Raw genomic sequence first — 19,746 nt, forward strand, 5'->3', positions numbered from 1 at the left:
TTCTGGCTGTGCAAACGACATAATTTTCATCACGGCTGAATTTATGGTGCAGATACATAATTGGAAAATTTTTAGACAAACTGTTAGACTATTAGCTGGAAAATGTTTCAGTTTGTGATACCAGCATTAGATTTTTGCACGTATCAGCATCTGCCGAATGGCATCTCTTTGATTTTGAAGTACAATTTTCCAATGTATTTTTTATTTTCACATAATATACACCGTTCCATCAATATTAACAAACTCTTTGCTTACGTTACAGCTCAAAACCGTATTTGATCGTATTTATTGCAAGACAGTCAGTCTTTTCAGTTGTAAAGTTCTTGTTTCAAGTTAAGCGGAAGCGTGTTTCAGGTTTTACGAAGAAGTTAGGCGACGTGCTGTTTATCGAGCAGGCGTCGCTTATGTAAAGGCTTTCTTTAAGGTTTTCCGAGTACTCGTTAAAGGGAGTTTTTCCACCATTAAAGAGCCAAATTTACATCTGTAATTACAACGAACCCAGTGTCGTCCAAATCTAGATACAATTAAAGTAGAGAAGTGAAGTTATAGAATCATAATCCGCACATACCAATTTCAACATCATTTGGTATTTGATCTGGTCTTAACATGCCTCTTCAGCTACAATATATGTGTAGATGTAACTACAATGATTTTTGTATTTCGTTTTTCTATAGTAATTTCACGAAGTTTCTTATAGTGTTAAGGTGAAGAACCTGAAGTAATGGTTTCATAGATCGACTTTCCTTCTTATATTTATATTGAATTCGTAGGCCTGATTTTTTTCTTTTCAAACGCTTCTGGATTGGTTGTTATGAGTTTGAACATTCACTATCAGAAGAAGCCTGCAATTTCTTACTTACTTACTTCTGTTTCACAGTGTATAACAGTTTATCCGATGTATCTCCTAGTTTAGTAAGACGGTGAAAATTCTTGTAATGCAACGTTGCATAACACTGCCTAAGATTGCCTGTATTTTGGAGAGTGCAATTCACTAAAAGGTGAAATCTCTCCACATATGATATATATATTTTTGCATATTTTCAGCATCTTCTTGAAGGTTGGAAGCACTTATTTAATTTTAATTTTAATTTAATTTGTTGTTCAGCTAAAGCTGTGTATACTTATATGCAAAATGAATATCGTTTATTTTTATAAGATTTTGAGTATTTTCGATTTGCAACATTTGCGATTAAACCGAATTTATTTTTGCGTATCTTGCATATTTTGATATGCTTTGCATTTACATAATAGACTTGCATATTTTGCATATTTTAAGATGTATTTAAATTTTTGTTAGATTTAATCGATTTTAATTTGAATTTTTAATACATTTTTGCGGATTTTTATAACGGACGCGATCATGAAACATACATCAATAGTCAGAAGGAAGATTTTTATTGATTTAATTGATGTTTAATTTCATCATTTCCAAACTATTTTATCTTTCTCTTTCTCTACGGTGCTGATGGGTGATGTTGTGGAAGGTTTGGAAATTGCTCCCAATAGTTTGTCGTTTTCTAATGCACCTATTACTTTTGTTGATGTAGAGAGAAGTTTCTCTGATTAGTGTTTATAAATTAATTCTTAGCGACAGGAGGCAATCATTTCCTGCAGAAAACTTAGAGAAACATCTTATTGCTAGTGTTTATCGTAATTCCTTTTTTATTAGAAATTATACAACATATATAATTTTGCATATGTGTGCATATACATCAAAACTGTTTGCATATTTTTCACTAATATTCTGCATATATATGCGCATATTTTACCATTTATTGTGTATTAATACAGGTAGTAAAGAAAATTCGGAAGAAAATTAAAAAAAACCATTTTTTAGATTACTTATTAACAGTTGATTTTATCGAAAAAGTACTTATAACAACATTTATAGCACATTTTTTTTTGTTAGTTTTAAAGGCCTTCCAGCATATCCCCTATTATATATAAGTCTTTTCTTAATTTTTTTATAACTTTTTATTTTTATTTTACAGGAGTTGGCCGTATCTAGGATTTTTATTGCCCTAAAAAGGGTTACCTAGACTTCGTTGCCCGTCCCTAACCACTTGGAGGTCCCTGTATATTTATTTAATAGTTTTATTTAAATTGTTGCTTAATTTTCTTTTTTGAATTTTGCTGCAAAAATTTCCGAAAATGCTTCTGACATTTTTTTCTTGTAAACATTGATTTTTGTTAACAGGCCAAATAATGATTCCTTTCGATTCCAATAAATTTTTAAAGTCTTCTCTCTCAATTTTGAATTCTTCTAATGTTCAGCACTTTCTATTCCATTTTCGCACGTACACATGTTGGTTTCACTTTTTTTAATTTTATAAGAATAAGAATTGAATAATCCTCTATTAGTTATAATTTATAACACCCCTATATTTATGTTGCAAAATTTCCATTTCAATCTATTTATTATATTTGGTATATTGATATGTTTCCCTCCCCTCGTCCGATTGATCCCATTCCTCTTGCCATTTATTTAAATAATATTGTTCAATTTGTTTTTTAATATCAACTTAATTTTCCTTCTTCCTCTTCCAAATTTTCTAAATTTTTATGTGCTTTTGCCGGATGTCCAAAGTTAATTTTTGTTTTATTTTTTGTATGTGTTATAATTTATTATGTTTTCTCCTAAAGTAATGTTTTGAGCCTTTCTTAAATTAAAATTTTGAATTTTTAATTTTATCTTCAATGTAATAGGCATTGTTCCAGATATAATTGTTATAGAATTTGTTGCAGTTTTATCATATATATTAAAAATTCTTCTTAAAATATAAGATTGAATACTTGTGATTTTTATTTCTTGTATTTTAGTTATCCTATTTCCCCATATCACAGCTCCATATAACAATGCTGGCTCCAATGCTCCCTTATAAATAGTTATTAACGTTTTCTTATGTAGGCCCCAATTATCCTACAAGTCCAAATGCATTTTTGAAACAATTGTTTTATTTGACTCGAAATTTTGTCAATATGCATATTAAGTTTTAATTTTTCCTGAATTGTTATTCCTAAATATTTTACGTTATTTTTATTTGTTTATTGTAAATTTTCATTATAGGAGCTGTTTTAATGTCCAAATTTCCTTTAAAAAGTATCATTTCCGTTTTTTCGTGTGATATTGTTAATTTATTTTCAGTACTTTCAGTAATTTTTATTATTTTCTACAATACTTTTATCTTGTTTTCCGAAATTTATATCAAATGTAATGGCATTATGATCGCTAACTGTGTAAATTTTCATTTATTTTCCAATTAAATATTTTATCCATTAAATTATTACTAATTAAAGTTAAGTTAATATTTGTTAATCCGTTTCCTATGTATGTGTGTGGATTATTAGGTTTATTTGATATTATTGAATTATTTTCTGCTATGAATTGTTCCATTTTTTCTCCTTTTTTTGTCTGTAATATTGTTAAACCACAATGTCGATTTTGAATTATTAATCTAGTGTTTCCTAAAATTTTTAAAATTTTTTCAATTTCTTCAGAAAGAATTTATAATCTTTATCCAGCCTAAACCATTTGTAATTTTTATAACAACATAAAGAGCTTTCATTACCAAAAAAGAATAATTAAATTGGATCAATAATTCCAGAGATATAGTTGATTTTATAAAACTCAACATCCGCCATCTTTGATTGACCGCCATTTCTCTTAGGTACCGCTTTGAGATGGCAATAATGGTTTTTTTGGCATCCTAATAAACCTGTATAAACACTGTAAAAAGGATTGGCCCATGGACTAAAAGGCCAATCTGCTGATGTTGCTAATCGATTCTTTGACATGTACTGGCCTAATATTGGTTGGAGCAGGTAAAAATTATCCGATCAAACTTCATTTTTTAAATGGAACACCCTGCATATTTATATTTAAAAAGATAGCATATTAAGCTCCTTTTTGAAAAAACCCTTAAACATTCATATTGTTCCAAAAAGAATCAAAAAAGATTTAAAAAAATGACAAGGTTTTTTTTGAATCACTTGTGTCTTTTTTGCATATCACACTGGTGTGTTATATTTTTGAAAAGAGAATTAAATATGCTCCAACCCGTTGGAAAAAGAAACACTTTCAGCAAGATGCCCCAAATCATTGCATCATTTTTAAATCAGCCAGGAGTGTTGTTCTATATACAGGATACGGAAGGACTCATCATCGCTCCGCTCCTAAAGCATTGTTTGGGGTTCTGATTCTGACCATGATTACAGCAAAAAAACGTGGTACAGTGCCAAAACAAATCCATTTCTCATTCACACACTCCACGAATCAAAAGGCAACTTTCTTCTTTTGTTGAAAAACGATTAAGGGTGTAGTTTACCAATTTTACTTTTAGAATCTTAATCCTCAGAGGATCTGGGTGTGTAAATGCACCAACAGAAACTAAAGTTAGATTATAACTTTATTCAAAATTGTGGCTCGTGCGTAGTTCAAGTTAAGTAAACATGGGGTAACAAAGTTACATGCTATAACACGTACACTTTCGAAAGCAATTTACACAGTCACATTTTCCATGTAAGAACTTGGCTAAAATTCAAATATGTTTTTGTTGCAGACGTGTGGTGTCTAAAAAGCGTAATACTAACACTGGAGCCGGCAGTCGTACAACGATACCACTATTGCACGTTAATGTGCAATTACGATTTAGAAGGAGCGCCCTTATATACAGTGAAATGGTACCGAGGCCTTCACGAGTTCTACCGCTACACCCCAAACGAATACCCGAACACGAAAATCTTCCCCATCGGCGGAATAACGGTAGATGTAAGTGATATTTGTTATTCTTATCCGCAAAAAAAAAACTTTAAGACAGTTTTCTCCTTTACAGGTTAACCATTCAAACAGCACCCAAGTTGTTCTCCGAAATGTTGAATTCAATTTATCCGGAAACTTTTCCTGCGAAGTTACAACGGAAGAAGGTTTCTCTACCGGATACGATACTAAGACTATGTTGGTTGTTCGTAAGTGAGAAATTCCTGTTGAATTTTATGACTTCTTTTTGAGGTTTCACCACCGAAACATTTCCTAAGAGCTTTTTTTTTGGGCGCTAATGTTTCCGTGATAAACTTAAACGAAGTTGTCTCGGGTAATTAAAGGTCGGTTACAAAATAATCTTTAACTTTTTTTATTATGCGGAATAATGTAAGTGGACACGAAATTCATCATAACCCAGAGGGAGATTAAGAAAAACCGAGAAAATTAGAATAATATGGCTTCCTTTTAAACTTCATCATTTGCATGTAAATTCGGAACGTAAAAATATAAGCCGCAGATAATTAACACACTTGGGTGCAGATTAAATTAAAATAAAAAAAAATGGTTATGCTCTTACCAATTAAACCTTACGGCTTGAACATGTAGCGCTGTTGAAAACTCGACAAAGGGATTTCGGATTTCCTAAGTAATATTAAAGTTTCAGATATATTGGCTTTCCTAGCAATTTCTCGGGTATACTATTAAAGCGGAAGCAGTTGTGTTTCGAGTATTATTGCAACGTTTTTTTCCCTTTTTTATTCGATATTGTGTTTTGAGATGAATTTGTCCTAATATTTATTGAAATCCCTGGATCTATATTGGAGGTAGTTTCTAGCGTTATTTGTTAGGCGCCCCATTTGATATTTCATTATGTCGTTTACGCTTCGCCTATACGGTGAGTAGGTATGTATTTGTTAAACTCGGTTGCATACTTAGGATTTAAGGGCAAGTGTAAGTAACTGCAACAATCTTACCACAGTATGCAAATTTTAGCCTGTTCTTCTAGAAGATTTTAGTATTCAGTTCAAAAATGTGCATCCCCAAAACGTATATTTACTTAAAGAATTATAATCAACGCAATATCCTGTTCGTGCTTGAATAGAGACTCATAAATATATAAATATACAGGGTGAGTTAGCCTTCTAAAGGCGCCCAAATGGCTCAGATTAAAGAAAAAAGTATTAAATAAAAGTTTTTTGGTACGAGAAGCTTTTTATGGCAAAAAGGAGTAATTTTTTCACTCAGTTAGAAACTTCATTAATTCAATTTACTTTCAAGCAAAACGAAAACTTGCTTTTTCCTAACTGATTGGCAGGGGCGGACTGGCCCGGGGGGGCGGGTGGCGATTGCCACCTGGCCTGTACGTCATAATGGCCCGTTGGAAATTTATAAGTATGTGCTGTATTTAGTTTCTTGCACTATTAATAAGTTATTAACACGTTTCTCTAATTGGGGTTGATGTTAGGTTGTTAAAAAATTAAAAAATTCTGTTTTAATTGAAGTGTTTTACAATGAATTTATCATTTTTTGTCGTAGCATGAAAGTGATGAAATACAATGATAGGCGACGCGCCTCGTTTGGATTGTATATTTTGTTACTTTTAATTATCAGCTGCAATTTTAAAAAAAACCTGTATTGTAATTGATTTCCGAAAAAGGAGTACTTTAAAATGAAGCAAAAAATGTTTTTGTGGTGCACCGCAGAGCTACCCCCCGCCACCTTCATTACTACACTAATACTTTAATGGCCCGTAACCTATGCAATTCCACCTGGCCCGCCCCTGACTAGAAACCAATTTCGAAAGAAAATTCAAAGGGCTGTAACTTTTGAACTAGTAGCCCAATCTTGGAACTGTTTGAAATTATGGATTCTACAGGCCACATTCTATAAGAAAATTTTTTTCCGGGTCGATCTGAGACAATTTTTTTTCGGGGCTCAAAAAAAGGCAGTGTATAACCTTCCTTTTTTACCAAAAATCGACTGCACCAAAATTTCTCGGGAAAACACTTTTTCTTATTAATTTTGGTGCGTAGAATCCAAAACAATTCGTACTTTTTCGATCAGACTTCTCAATCAAAAGTTATAGACTAGAAACCAATTTCGAAAGAAAATTCAAAGGGCTGTAACTTTTGAACTAGTAGCCCAATCTTGGAACTGTTTGAAATTATGGATTCTACAGGCCACATTCTATAAGAAAATTTTTTTTCCGGGTCGATCTGAGACAATTTTCTTTTCGGGGCTCAAAAAAAGGCAGTGTATAACCTTCCTTTTTTACCAAAAATCGACTGCACCAAAATTTCTCGGGAAAACACTTTTTCTTATTAATTTTGGTGCGTAGAATCTAAAACAATTCGTACTTTTTCGATCGGACTTCTCAATCAAAAGTTATGGGACTAGAAACCAATTTCGAAAGAAAATTCAAAGGGCTGTAACTTTTGAACTAGAAGCCCAATCTTGGAACTGTTTGAAATTATGGATTCTACAGGCCACATTCTATAAGAAAATTTTTTTTCCGGGTCGATCTGAGACAATTTTTTTTTCGGGCTCAAAAAAAGGCAGTGTATAACCTTCCTTTTTTACCAAAAATCGACTGCACCAAAATTTCTCGGGAAAACACTTTTTCTTATTAATTTTGGTGCGTAGAATCCAAAACAAATCGTACTTTTTCGATCGGACGTCTCAATCAAAAGTTTTAATTATTCAGCTGCAATTTAAAAAAAAACTGTATATTGTAATTGATTTCCGAAAAAGGAGTACTAAAATGAAGCAAAAAAAATGTTTTTGTGGTGCACCGCAGAGCTACCCCCCCGCCACCTTCATTACTACACTAATACTTTAATGGCCCGTAACCTATGCAATTCCACCTGGCCCCGTAAGTACCCAGTCCGCCCCTGCGGCCCGTCACGATGTATGTAAATTATAAAATTTAATTGTACCCTGTGTCCGATTTTGGTTGAGACGTCCTGCAGTGTATCTCAGATGTTTTTAAAGAATCTCGCGGTTTTCGTGCCCCTTTGCCATTTTTTTTTGTGAAACGTATAATACCACAAACAGAACCAATCTAGCAACGTTTCTTTCTGAGATACAGGGTGAAAACAAAAAGTTTCTGAAATTTGACTGAAAATCAATCAAAACTTTATTTTACTTTTGTGTTATTTATTGTATCCATTGTAACTAAGGCATCCGCCGATACCAATCAATAAAAATTGCTGACGGTAGCAACACACCATTTCGAAATTTTGAAAAATTATAAAAAAATATAGTGGTAGTACATCACTGTAATCACGAAAAAGAATCCAAAAAAATTGACGTTAAAATACAGGGAGTCTATAAAAGAACTCCGGGGTTTAAAAAATTAATATTTTTTAAACTATAAAAGATAGCAAAATTTGATCAATTCCTTTGAAACAAGCAGCTCAAAGAGTTTTACTCATACGAATTGGGAATGTTTCTCTCAACAGTTGGCAGCGCTGCGGAGCGTTGACCGTGAAATGACGTAACGGCTGCGGTAGGCAGTCAGTGTCGTCTGGACTAACTAACTAACGGAGCTCACATTGAACTTTACTAAGTTGTTAAAAAATCTTGAAAATGTAAGCTTTCTAATCATGTATAAAACATGTATGTACGTTTTTTACTGTATTAAAATATTTTGTCTTAAAACCCCGGAGTTCTTTTATAGATACCCTGTACAGTGGTTGCATTTAAAGAAGATCAAGTTTCATTTTCTTGTAGGAAAATTTTCCGAGGGAATTTAGCGAAGTGAGTCTCCTTAGCGGTACAGTCGGAAGGAAATATTAATTCAAAAGGATGATTTCCAAAAACCAATTTGTTACAAAATAAATGAAAACTGTAGAATAGACGCTTTAGAATACAGGGGTCAAATTCATCTAGGGGGGGCTCTCTCTTGCAAACGATTATTCAGAGGTGAGAGGGAGATTTTTAGAAGCGAATTTATCGGGGCGACTTTGTCACAAAGAAAATAGAAAAAAGTTTGGGAGCGAATTTTACTCCCACTTCTTTATAACAAATTAAACAATAGCTTATTTTTAAGTATGTATTCAAAATAAAAATAGCGCAGACCATCCTCGTTTTTTTTATTGTTTCTGTTCGCCATGGAGGTACTCTCCAAAGTCATCGACAAGATTTACTCAAATTATATCCTCAAAGTTCTATGTACGCGGGGTTCAGCCTCCCTTCCCCAACCACCCAATGAAAAGTTTTGATTGATTTTGAAATTTTTTTAACTAAAAATTGAATAATGTATGTAATCAGCAATCTAGCCATCGACTAGATTTACTGAAATTACACCACTAGAGTTTCTTGAACGGGGGAATTTCACTCTCCCTCTTCCCATCTCCCAATGAAAATGTATTCGTTGAATGTGACAAATTTCTCACCAATAATATATAAGTATAATACACCGGGTGCATACTTTCAAACCGAGCATAGGGAATTAACATGGGAAAACAGTTTTTCGCAGATTGTTGCTCCCCAAATTAACTTAGAGGGCTCATAATGGCACCACTGGAAAGAAGATTTTTTTCTCATCTAACTAAATGCGAATTAGTTAAATTTTATTCGTATTTTCTCATTATTTTATCAAAAATTCCCAAAATAAAATGAACTCCGAAAATCATGTAGCCATGACCCGTAGATTTAGGTAAGCATCCGGAATTGTCAAATTGAAAAACTATCTCTCGTATTGTCGATATTGACGGAATAGAAGTTTGATTAAATTCCACGGAAAATAAATCTCGCACTCTGCGGTAATTATTACCGCCGTCAACAATAAACACTTTTTCCGCAATGGAATACATCGTAAGTTTTGTAGTAAGTACAAATTAAAGTTATTGACAGTTATCATAACTTGTTTTCATGACTATAGTGATTTTTTAAACCAAGTACACATTTTGACTACCTACCTAATTGTCCTAATTTCGCAAAATAATAATTAAACGTGCAACTAGACGTTAATAATTTGCATATCATAAAACGCGGAAAAAAATCTTCTTTCAAATGGTGGCATTATGAACTCTCAAAGTTAATTTGGGGAGCAACAATCTGCGAAAAACTGTTTTCCCATGTTAATTCCCTATGTTCGGTTTGAAAGTATTCACCCGGTATAATAATATGTGTGGATTTTATTTTTTGTAAAAAATTTTTAAGCAGGCCATGCAAAATAAAAATTGCGCATGTATATCTTGTTTTTTTGTTTTTTGCGAGATACCATATATGTAAATCTTATATAATGGCGTAGTAATGGCCTACCGTTTTATTTAAAAAAAAAAGTTAATTTCTTTTTACCTTGTACAGTAGGGTAGAATTCGAATATGACAGTGTAACTGAAAGGTTGACAGTGTATTATGTATATTCATCAGCTCCATCGAGGAAATTGTACCTACAGCCTTTTGAAAATCTGTGTTTATTTTTATTAACCAGCCTGCGATTGTTTTCACCGGCCAACACTAAATTTTAGAACAATATTAAGCGAATTTGGGAAGCAGAGTACGAATGAAACTGAAATTAAGTCCCACGCCACCATTATCAGACTGCAACTTGATCTAAAATAGCGACAAGGATAACCAGCTCAAGTCACCAAGCTGCATCATTAATAAAGATACCTATTATCTTTCATTATCTACGTTTTGCATAATTGCATGTGAACTAAAAGTGATTTATTTATTTATTTTTCCTCTCTTGTTCTGGGCCCTCAACAGGCTTGTGCCCAGAGTGACCCGTATAATGCTTTTTAGAGGTGCCCATGCAGAAGGTCTTAAGTTGTTCTATACTACTCCGGTATTTACCTTACGAATTAATTAGGAAAACCTAATTCGGAGTAAGCGGCAGAATGCTCGAAATTGATCTAAAGATATTCCCATCTCTGCCACAGATGAAAAATTCTTACCTGCCAAGGTTCGAACACCCGACCTTCCGGTTATGTAATCCAACACCCTACCAATGAGACACATAGTCGGCAAAGCATCTATATAAGCGCGTTTATATTGTCATATAACTTTTAATTATTGAAATTTGTATATGTGGGGATAATCATTACATTTTTAAGATAGGGTTATTTAGATTTAGGGATATTTGAATTAGTGATTAGTAGGAATTAGGTTGTTTTTTCTCTTTTTAGTTTGTTTATATAAAATTACTTTCATGTTTACGTTTAAATAAACGCATAATTCCCGTGTCGCCCAGATCATTTGCGGCTCACTTGTGCCTCAGAAAAAATCAACAATATTAATGGTCCATTTCCTCCCAACGTTGTAGCTCATTAGTAATTACGACTAATTAAAAGACCTACATCCCAGAGATAGAACAGGTTGAACTAACTCATGAAACCAAATCCAAATATGTTTGAACCTCGTACATATACAGAGGGACATGTAGCGTTTTCATGTATTGTTTTTCCCCAAGTCTATTTTTAAATGACAAAATCGCTTCTAAAGGGCGCCTAATTTTATGCAACCAAAATAACTTCTTAAAACCAATAAAGACGTGGATGGCATATTAATTCATTTGAATATTGTTGCTTTCGCTAATCAAGGGAGAGATTTTAGTGTGAGTAACCGAAACCTGATATATCATTTTCTTCAGTCTTCTAAAATGAACGCAGGATAAAAACGCTTTATCTTGGGGGACATACTTTTACAGAAAAAAAAATCAAAAATACCAACTACCCTCTCATGTGCATTAATAAATCAATTTTATTACATTTTGATCAATGTGCAGTAATAAAAAAAACCCTACCTATTTCAATTATCTAGGGGGTTGACTGAAAATAGTCGAACAGATACTGCAGTGTTTCGTGCCAGTTTGTTAGCGCATACTTGCCTCCGATGGTGTGAAGTCTCCAGGTATATTGGTACCATCTTTGGAACAGAAACATTCAGGCAAGAGGCATTCCTCCGGATTGCACTTTACTGCTAAGTCAATTGGCGGTTCGGTGGACGGTGCTGGTGCTTATAATATCAAAAGTAAGTTATAAAAAGTGATAAACATTAAGGGTATTACTTGGTATTATTGGTCCGCATCGCGCCTCATTTGGGAACGTACAAAATTTGGAGATATCGTCGAAACGTAGGCCCGAAGGACATCTGTTAAGGTAAGGGTAACCATCCACGCACTAAAAAACGTTTCTATTTCGTTCACGATCATCGCAATTCGTATTTACATTTTACCTGATAAAATCGTCTGCATGTTTGAGGATCGGCATAATTACCATTCCCCAGTCCCTCGGGACACGTAAATTCTTCATCTTTCTTTTTTACATTACTATCCGCATTCTGTGCCGCTATTGACCCTGCAAACGACAAGGTCGAAAACAATTTGAATTTTTAAGGAATTTAACGGTTTGGTGAAGGTCAAGGCAAAGAAAAGTACCTACCGCAAAAGGTTAACACGTTTAAAGCAATAGTCATATATGGCACTTTACCGCAGTTAATTGGATCGAATGCAGTTTAAGGGCCCAAAAATGGTATCCGATTTTCGTTTCCTAAATTTTGTGTTAATTACAAAAACATAATAAACAACATTAAAATCGTAGGTACTTTCCATTTCAACCTCGATCGGTGGAATGCACACCTAAAGAAACGTAATAAATAACCATATTCAAGGCCCAACTTTTTAAATATTTGTTACAATTTACACGCCCATCTTCTGGTGGAGCACCTCTGCACCTTCACAAAACATCAATGAACTTATGTAATTGTGGGCCACAATGGTTAAGTACAGAATTTCTTCTAGGTGGTCTCTTAGCAACTTTACTCAATCAATTAAAACTTTCTAAAATAGACTTTCTATTTCCGTTAATGTTGACACTTTTGGGTAATTCGGGATAAATTAAACTGGCACTTACCCAAATTAATAATGCACAAACTTAAACAATAATAGAAGATTAAACACAATCCATTAGCTTTCTTTAACGTAGCAGCCATTGTCACCGTAATCCAAACCCATCTGCCGATGGTAAATTTGCAGACCACAGACCGTCTGCATATGGTCAAGTATTACTTTCTTGCACTTTTCTGGCAAATGCTTCTTGGGATTACTTTCTTTAGTGGGCGGTCGTGAAATATAGCGACATAGTGTGGTAAAAAGAGGGGCCAAACTTGATTTCATTTGCGACCGGTGTATAACGGTGAGGGGGACTTTTTCGTGACCTCAACAAAAAGTCAAACTATTAGTATTTGAAGACTTACTTATTTTGCAACATTAAATTGCAAATTCATGTTAATAATAAATCACCAAGACGGTTCCTGGTAAAATATTGCAAAAGTCCAAAAGAGGTGGATTTTTAATGTTATTATCGATGATCAACAATAATGTAGGTATTCTCATAAAGATGATGTGCCCCTAATGTAATTTGTTGGGCTTGAGACCTGCACGAAGATGAGGTGGATATTGTTTTTGTATTATTCGCTCTGTAGGGCTTTATTGTTATACGTTCCCGCGTAGCTTTGCCGCCAATAATGACGTTATCTAACTTTTATGAGGTGGAGACATATGGCCCTTTTACTCATCCGTAACTTGTAGCAATTTTGAAAAAAACTAGCGCATATTGCAACGGAAAATTAAAAAAACAAAAATTAAAGAGGAGAAGGGTCCACAAATATTTGACTACGAAATTTTGCCATTTGGCGGTTGAGTAGGTAGTTACGTCAATTTTGTAAAGCTTCTTGTACCAGGTACGGTAAGTACCCACTTACCATAAAGAAGGATGAGCTCGTTGCATAATACATAATTATTGTTTGATTGCATCAATAAGCTCGCTACTTTTTGGCTACGTCTATCTATACATCGGACTCCTTTGCGGTTTTTAAGGGTACCAAGTACAGGGTGCCCATTATGTATGGAATAATAAAGTAAATATCTCAATAAATATCAAATGTATACAACATTTTGCTATATGAAAGTTGTTTAACATTTTATTTCCCATAATAAGGCAGCATTCAGTTGTTTTAATTTCAGAAAACAAATGAGCAACGAATAACAATTGAATTTTTTTAAATGGCAGTGCACCTTTTCATTAGGTTCATTTGATAGAGATTTTTTTTCTCGTTTCGATGATGTAACATACAAGAACATTTTTCAAAAAAACGTATAGTCCAATCAACAACATTAATCTAGATATACTACATAAAAAAACAAATGAACGTTTACGTTTCTTATTAAACCTTGAAGACAAAATGAAATTAGCAATAAAATGGTAACAAAAGTACCTACACATTCATTTGTTTTATTTTGATGTAGGATATCTAGATTAACGTTTTTGATCTAATTATAATACATTTTTTTTTAAAACCTGATATAACTCTCGCCAGGAAAGATTGCCGGTCACAGCACACCTTGTGTCAATTTACAGTCAATGTTTTTTTTAAGTGGCGAGCGATTTCCGGAATAGGAACGTGCCAATGTCGAACGAAAAGACTTTTCGTTCAACATTGGCACGCTCCTATATTCCGGAAGTCGCTCACATCTTTAGAAAAACACAGATTGTAGACCGGGATCAGGTCTTCTGTGACCGGCAATCTTTCCTGGCGAGAGGTTTAGATTATATATTCTCAATTTCGACTAGGGATTGAATTGGGGTAAAAAATGACCTCCCCCTCCCCACTTTGGAAGAAACCTTCTCTAAGGGTAGGTACAACCCATATTTGTGCATTTCATATGGAATTAACTCCATCCAAGATTTGATTTAACGGACGCGCTCCACACTACCTAGAGACTTTTTCACTTTACCCCAACTCGCTGGTATCCCTGTATTTTAATTAAAAATAAACAATCCATAATAAATAATATTTAAGAATAAACAATATTTACTAGAACCACAGATAAACGGAGCTCCGTTTATCTGTGCTAGAACATTGCATGAAATCGGCACTAATTGCGTGTCAGGTGTATATCGCGCCAGTAATTATGGGAGTATGACCATGGTTTCATTCCATCAGTGGCGTAACTTCATTTTAGAGGCCCGTTTTCAAAAATATTTGGGGGCCCTTTCCTTATATCAACAATTTTTAAACGATGTTAATCTGTATATGTAGAAATAGTGTCTTGATTTAGCTTTGCTGATTTAGCATTTTGTAATTCAATGGTTCACAGATCCACTGTAACATTTTGCGTCACTGCGTTCAGTCAGAATCCAATTGATTTTGTTCGAACTTTAACTGTCAAGATTTGTGTGCCATAACAAAAGGTAATAATGTTCTTAATTTTATTTGTAACTCTTCGTTTTATTGTGACTATTTGTAACTAGGGGTGCGTAATCCCTGAATTTGTTTGTTATTTAATTGTTTCATTTTAAATGTTATCCTTATTTTGATTTGTTTAATATTGGCCAGTTCCTTCGATGTTTAAACTCGTTTAGTTTGATTACTGATTAGCGACTTCAATTCTTTGTGTATGAATCTGCCCTTTTTTAAATGTCTGTTAATTCGTACAGAGGTGGAGTGTTAAAATTACTCATCTCGAAATACAACTTCAGTCTAAGGTTACTATATCCAGGACCTCCAGATACCTTCTGGATTGGAGAAGGTCTCGCTAATTAACAAAGTATTTCATGTACTTTATGTAAGAGACTTCGTTATTTATTTACCCTCCGTGAACAATGATTCAGAATTTTCTTCGGACTGTAACTATAAACTGTAAAAGTAAGCATGTGCATGGCCCTTCGTTTTTTTCAATTTTTTTCAGAATGTTGTATAAACGAATTAAATTTTTGAACATTTTTTTCCGGAGCCTATTTTAAGTCGGGGCTCGTCCTCATTGCGTACCTACCTTTGATGCATTGTAGTTACGCCACTGCATTCCATAGCAACCACTTCTTGCACCTCAATGTACACAATTCACATTTAAAACCAAGCTTAGTTTGTGTTTTGTGCCGTTTCTTTCGTGTCCCTCAAATTAAACGAGTATGAATTTGGAAGAAGATATAAAATATTTAGTTGAAAAACGGGTACATCAAACTAAAGAATAACAATTTTTGTGACTTTTCGTATTTGTAGTCTGCAGTAAAACAAGGCCGCAGAGCTGCAAAACCAAACAGCCCCGAGTCGAGCGATGAATTGATTAGCAGGGCTCTTGAAAGTATGAGCATAGGATCGCCAGTTACAAGCACTCATCCTCAAAGGTCAAGCGGGTGGGCAGAGGAAAACACCGCGGCGAGGTACAAGCCATACGTGATACACATCGGGTTAATATTGTCTTCATTTTAGGAGCATACCCTTACAAGACGAGTAATTAATGTTTCACACACAATTTTCTTTTAATATTATTCTTTAAGTGAAAGATTCCGCAACGAAAATAATGTAATCGATTTCAATAACGATGTTGACATTCCAATCATACCTGATATAGACGAAATACAAGAAGATATCTTGCGACCGACCGAAATCAAACCACCCACGTGTGTAACATGTACCAAGCACGATGTTGGTGAATAATTCAACGTTTTCTAGAATTCTCATTAATCCTTCAACATACAAGGAACTGGCCAACGAGCTGACCCAAGAAAACGCTCCCAACGAGTTTTTCTACCTGAGTAAAAGTAATGACATAAATTTGTCTCTACTAACAGGATCGCTGTGCTTGGAAGAGGATGTAAAAGAAAAAGATGAGGAGTGGACTTTAGACAACTTGTTGCACGATTTTGTTTCTACATGCACTTTTGCTTCTTAAACAACTTTATTAACACTTTAAATTTCCACTGTTGATTATTTAAACCTGTATGAAATTGTAGAGCTTTTGAATTAAGTAAACGCACCTCTTAGGATGGTAAATAATTGTGTTAAAATTATCTTTCATTTATGATTTATGTGTGTTCAGTAGATTGTATGTTTACCTGAACACTAAAGTGTATTTTTTGTGATGTACAGTAAAAGATCAGAGTGCACAACATACTCTTTGGTATACTGTCAATTAGTTTAAGCATTAACTATTGGTATATATATAACAACTTTTTTTATTACCTTATAAAACTATGTTATTCTATTGACTTTTAATGGATTTCATTTTGTACTGTATCTAAACGCATCAATAAATAATCTCGACAGTCTAGGAGCTGGTGATCTTTATGAGTTATATGCAAATGCATTCCTGTTGACCCCAAAAAAATTTCACCATCAGGTAATTTTCGCCACATACATTCATCCCCAGAAAAAACGCCCTCCACAGAACAATTGTTCATTGTTGAAATGAACCTATACTTGTTGCAGGGAATATACAATATTCATGACGGCTTAATCCTTACAAACCCCTGTTTAGTACAATTGAATACTCAATTCCAGACCTTCCTGCTATTGAATAAGTAGATATGTTTTGAAATGTGCCTAATAGGTAGAGAGAGAGAAGGGACAATAAGACACTATTGATTCGATAATATGCGTAACTGACGAGATAAATTACCAACAAAAGAAACATCAAATGAAAACAATTAAAGCGAAGCGAGGGAATCTAAAATCGTATTTCAGAACCCAACCATAATGATGGCGAAGTTTAGAAATAAAACTGGGAAAACGAAATTATACCTATGAACATTTTGCTACCTGAAAGCTTGTAAGGGCGTGAGGGTTTATAAAAGTTTTCTAAAGGCTTTTAGAGTTTTTGAACACTTTTATAAAAGTCTTCATGAGTCCTCAAAGGTTTATTACGTGTAGCGGCCGAAAAGTTTATCACAATTTGATTTTTTCACACTAGCATTTTACTACTGTTGACAATAAAATATTAATACTTATGTTATTTAGAAGGCTATGAAAAACAATTCGAGTCAGTCAGCCACTATTTGTTGTGGGGATGCTTTATTTTTTTAAAATTATTTATTAACATCGCTGATCATTGAATATCTAACTATGATTACTTATTCAATGATCTGATATAAAAAGTGATTGCCGACAAACTATAATTGGGATAAACTTTTGACCGCTACTGTACGTACCTATACAGAGGGCGTCTTAAATTATACCTTTGCTATTTTACAGATTCGGTTAAATTATTGGCAAAGTTGTGTAGTTTTGATGCTGATGGATACTTATTCCGATGCCATATTTTGAAAAAAAAAATCGTTTCGTAGATAATTGGAAAAAAGTGAAAATCGCGATTTTTCAAATATTTTAGTAGCAAAAGAACTTCATCGAAAAAAGTTTCAAATAAAAGTTGCAAGATTCGATGGGATAAATTTCATAACTTCATTGACATCAAATTCCTTATTTTACATCTACGAGTAATTTTAAATAGAAGCAGGGGCGGATTTAGGCAGTGGTTCTATGGGTTGCAGCCCAGGGCCCCCCTTTTCTCTCCAACGACAAGTGTAAGGAGAAGCAGGAGACAGGGAGCAACGAACCGAAAATTAAACTATGTCACCAGGTGAAACCTAAGAGCCTTATTGTAGGTAGGTAGGTACATACATGTCATGTCATCTACGTTAGGGTTCCTTTTTATGCTATATTTAATAATTACAGTAAATTCGCGGTAATCCGAGGTTCCGTGCAATCCGAGGTCCAAAAGAAAAATAAGATACGAAGCATCGTATACGTTTTCAGTAGGTGAATTTTTTGACACTTAGAACGCATTCGGAAACGCAACTTTTAATACGGCTCATAATCAAAAGCAATGATCCTTGAACTCGTAGGAGTTGATTGGAGAAGGTTTGCTCTGTTTCTTTTCGTTCTCGAGGAACAGACGGACGGACGGACGGAGGTGCAAAACCATCACATAAGGGATATTTCTTTCAAAAAATTTATCTAAAATACTACCCCAATTCGGTACATCGCATTATCAAGACTACTGTATTTCAATGTTTTTCATTGTATTCATACTAAAGTGCGTTTGCCTTAGGTACCTGTAATTTTAATAATAACTTTCTGAAGAGCTTATAAAAATAGAAATGAAGATGTTTTTCGATAACCCGATATCGAGCTCGAAATTCATTAAGTATAGGGCCCCCTGAGGTCTCGGTCCGCACATGAATGGACGCCATGCCTATTGGATTTTTACTCAGTGTGATCATTGAATAACAATTTTTATTCAATGCTGTGATATAGTTTTTTTTCTCTTTCCAACCATATAGATACTATGCGATCAATAATGAGTTACTGTCGAGTCACATTTGGAATTTTTGTTTACATGGTAAATCGTCCTTAACTTGAACTTCCAAAGGCGACTAGACAGCAACTCATTTTTATTTTTTAACCGCCCGTTATAACAAGTTATCATTCAAAATAAATGGGTAAATTTACAGTTTTCATTTTCAAGCCTTTCAAACCTTAAGTTGCCTAAGTATTTCGACTCATTGAGTACTTTCCAACTTGTTTATTTGAAATTTGTATTCGGAAATTATACAGGGTGGTGACTTGCGTAACGCATCATAGGGATTTCAATGTAAAATTCATAACATGCGATTATTGGCTACCTAAATTATTTTAGAGCAGAAATGTATTAAGGTTTTTTTGTAGGAAAAATTTTTTTACATCAATCAACCGTATTAGTTTTCAATTTATTGCAAAATAAAGACGGAAAATTGGAAAAATAAAACCCGCATCTTTTTCACTAATCTGTGGTGCCATGGAATTTTATAATACAAAAACTATACGCCAATATCCGTCATGCCATGGAATGTCTGCTATAAAACAAATCAAATTCTATCAAAAAGTATTATATTTAGAACAGCGAATTCAACATAAAGAAAGACAAAATTACTAAAAACGGTTTCCTAATATAACAATTTACAATAAACGTTCGAATAAGTCACCATTAACTGCAAGACAGTAACCAAGTCCATCATAAAATCCATTTCGAATTGCTGCTAATTGATAACTGGATATCTTTTTGTTTTAAAAAATTCCATGGCATCGCAGATTATTGAAAAAGATGCGGGTTTTATTTTTCCAATTTTCCTTCTTTATTATGAAAAAAAAAATGAAAGCTAATACGGTTGATTGGCGTAAAAAATTTTTTTCTACAAAAAACTTTAATACATTTTTGCTATA

At 33.8% G+C, this 19,746-nt stretch overlaps 2 protein-coding genes across 3 annotated transcripts; one reads left to right on the plus strand and one right to left on the minus strand.

Annotated features, from left to right (window-relative positions):
• Positions 1 to 11,462: 11,462 nt before the first annotated feature.
• LOC116175912 lies at positions 11,463 to 12,875 on the minus strand. 2 transcript variants are annotated; one of them, XM_031494298.1, is made up of 4 exons: positions 12,150 to 12,574; positions 11,944 to 12,065; positions 11,777 to 11,888; positions 11,463 to 11,724 (listed from the first exon to the last, which is right to left on the minus strand). In XM_031494298.1, the coding sequence occupies exons 1-4, from the start codon at positions 12,181 to 12,183 to the stop codon at positions 11,582 to 11,584; spliced, it is 411 nt and encodes a 136-aa protein (XP_031350158.1). In that variant the 5' UTR covers positions 12,184 to 12,574; the 3' UTR covers positions 11,463 to 11,581. The 2 variants fall into 2 exon arrangements, with proteins under 2 accessions (XP_031350158.1, XP_031350151.1); XM_031494291.1 differs by lacking the exon at positions 12,150 to 12,574 and adding an exon at positions 12,621 to 12,875 and having other exon boundaries at positions 11,501 to 11,724.
• Positions 12,876 to 15,558: 2,683 nt separating this feature from the next.
• LOC116175906 (intraflagellar transport protein 43 homolog A-like) lies at positions 15,559 to 16,822 on the plus strand. The gene is made up of 5 exons (XM_031494279.1): positions 15,559 to 15,719; positions 15,769 to 15,929; positions 15,979 to 15,999; positions 16,047 to 16,169; positions 16,222 to 16,822. The coding sequence occupies exons 1-5, from the start codon at positions 15,678 to 15,680 to the stop codon at positions 16,439 to 16,441; spliced, it is 567 nt and encodes a 188-aa protein (XP_031350139.1). The 5' UTR covers positions 15,559 to 15,677; the 3' UTR covers positions 16,442 to 16,822.
• Positions 16,823 to 19,746: the final 2,924 nt, after the last annotated feature.

The sequence above is a fragment of the Photinus pyralis genome, unplaced genomic scaffold (genome assembly GCF_008802855.1).
Source record: "Photinus pyralis isolate 1611_PpyrPB1 unplaced genomic scaffold, Ppyr1.3 Ppyr1.4_LG1, whole genome shotgun sequence".
In the NCBI taxonomy this organism is placed as follows: Eukaryota; Metazoa; Arthropoda; class Insecta; order Coleoptera; family Lampyridae; genus Photinus; species Photinus pyralis.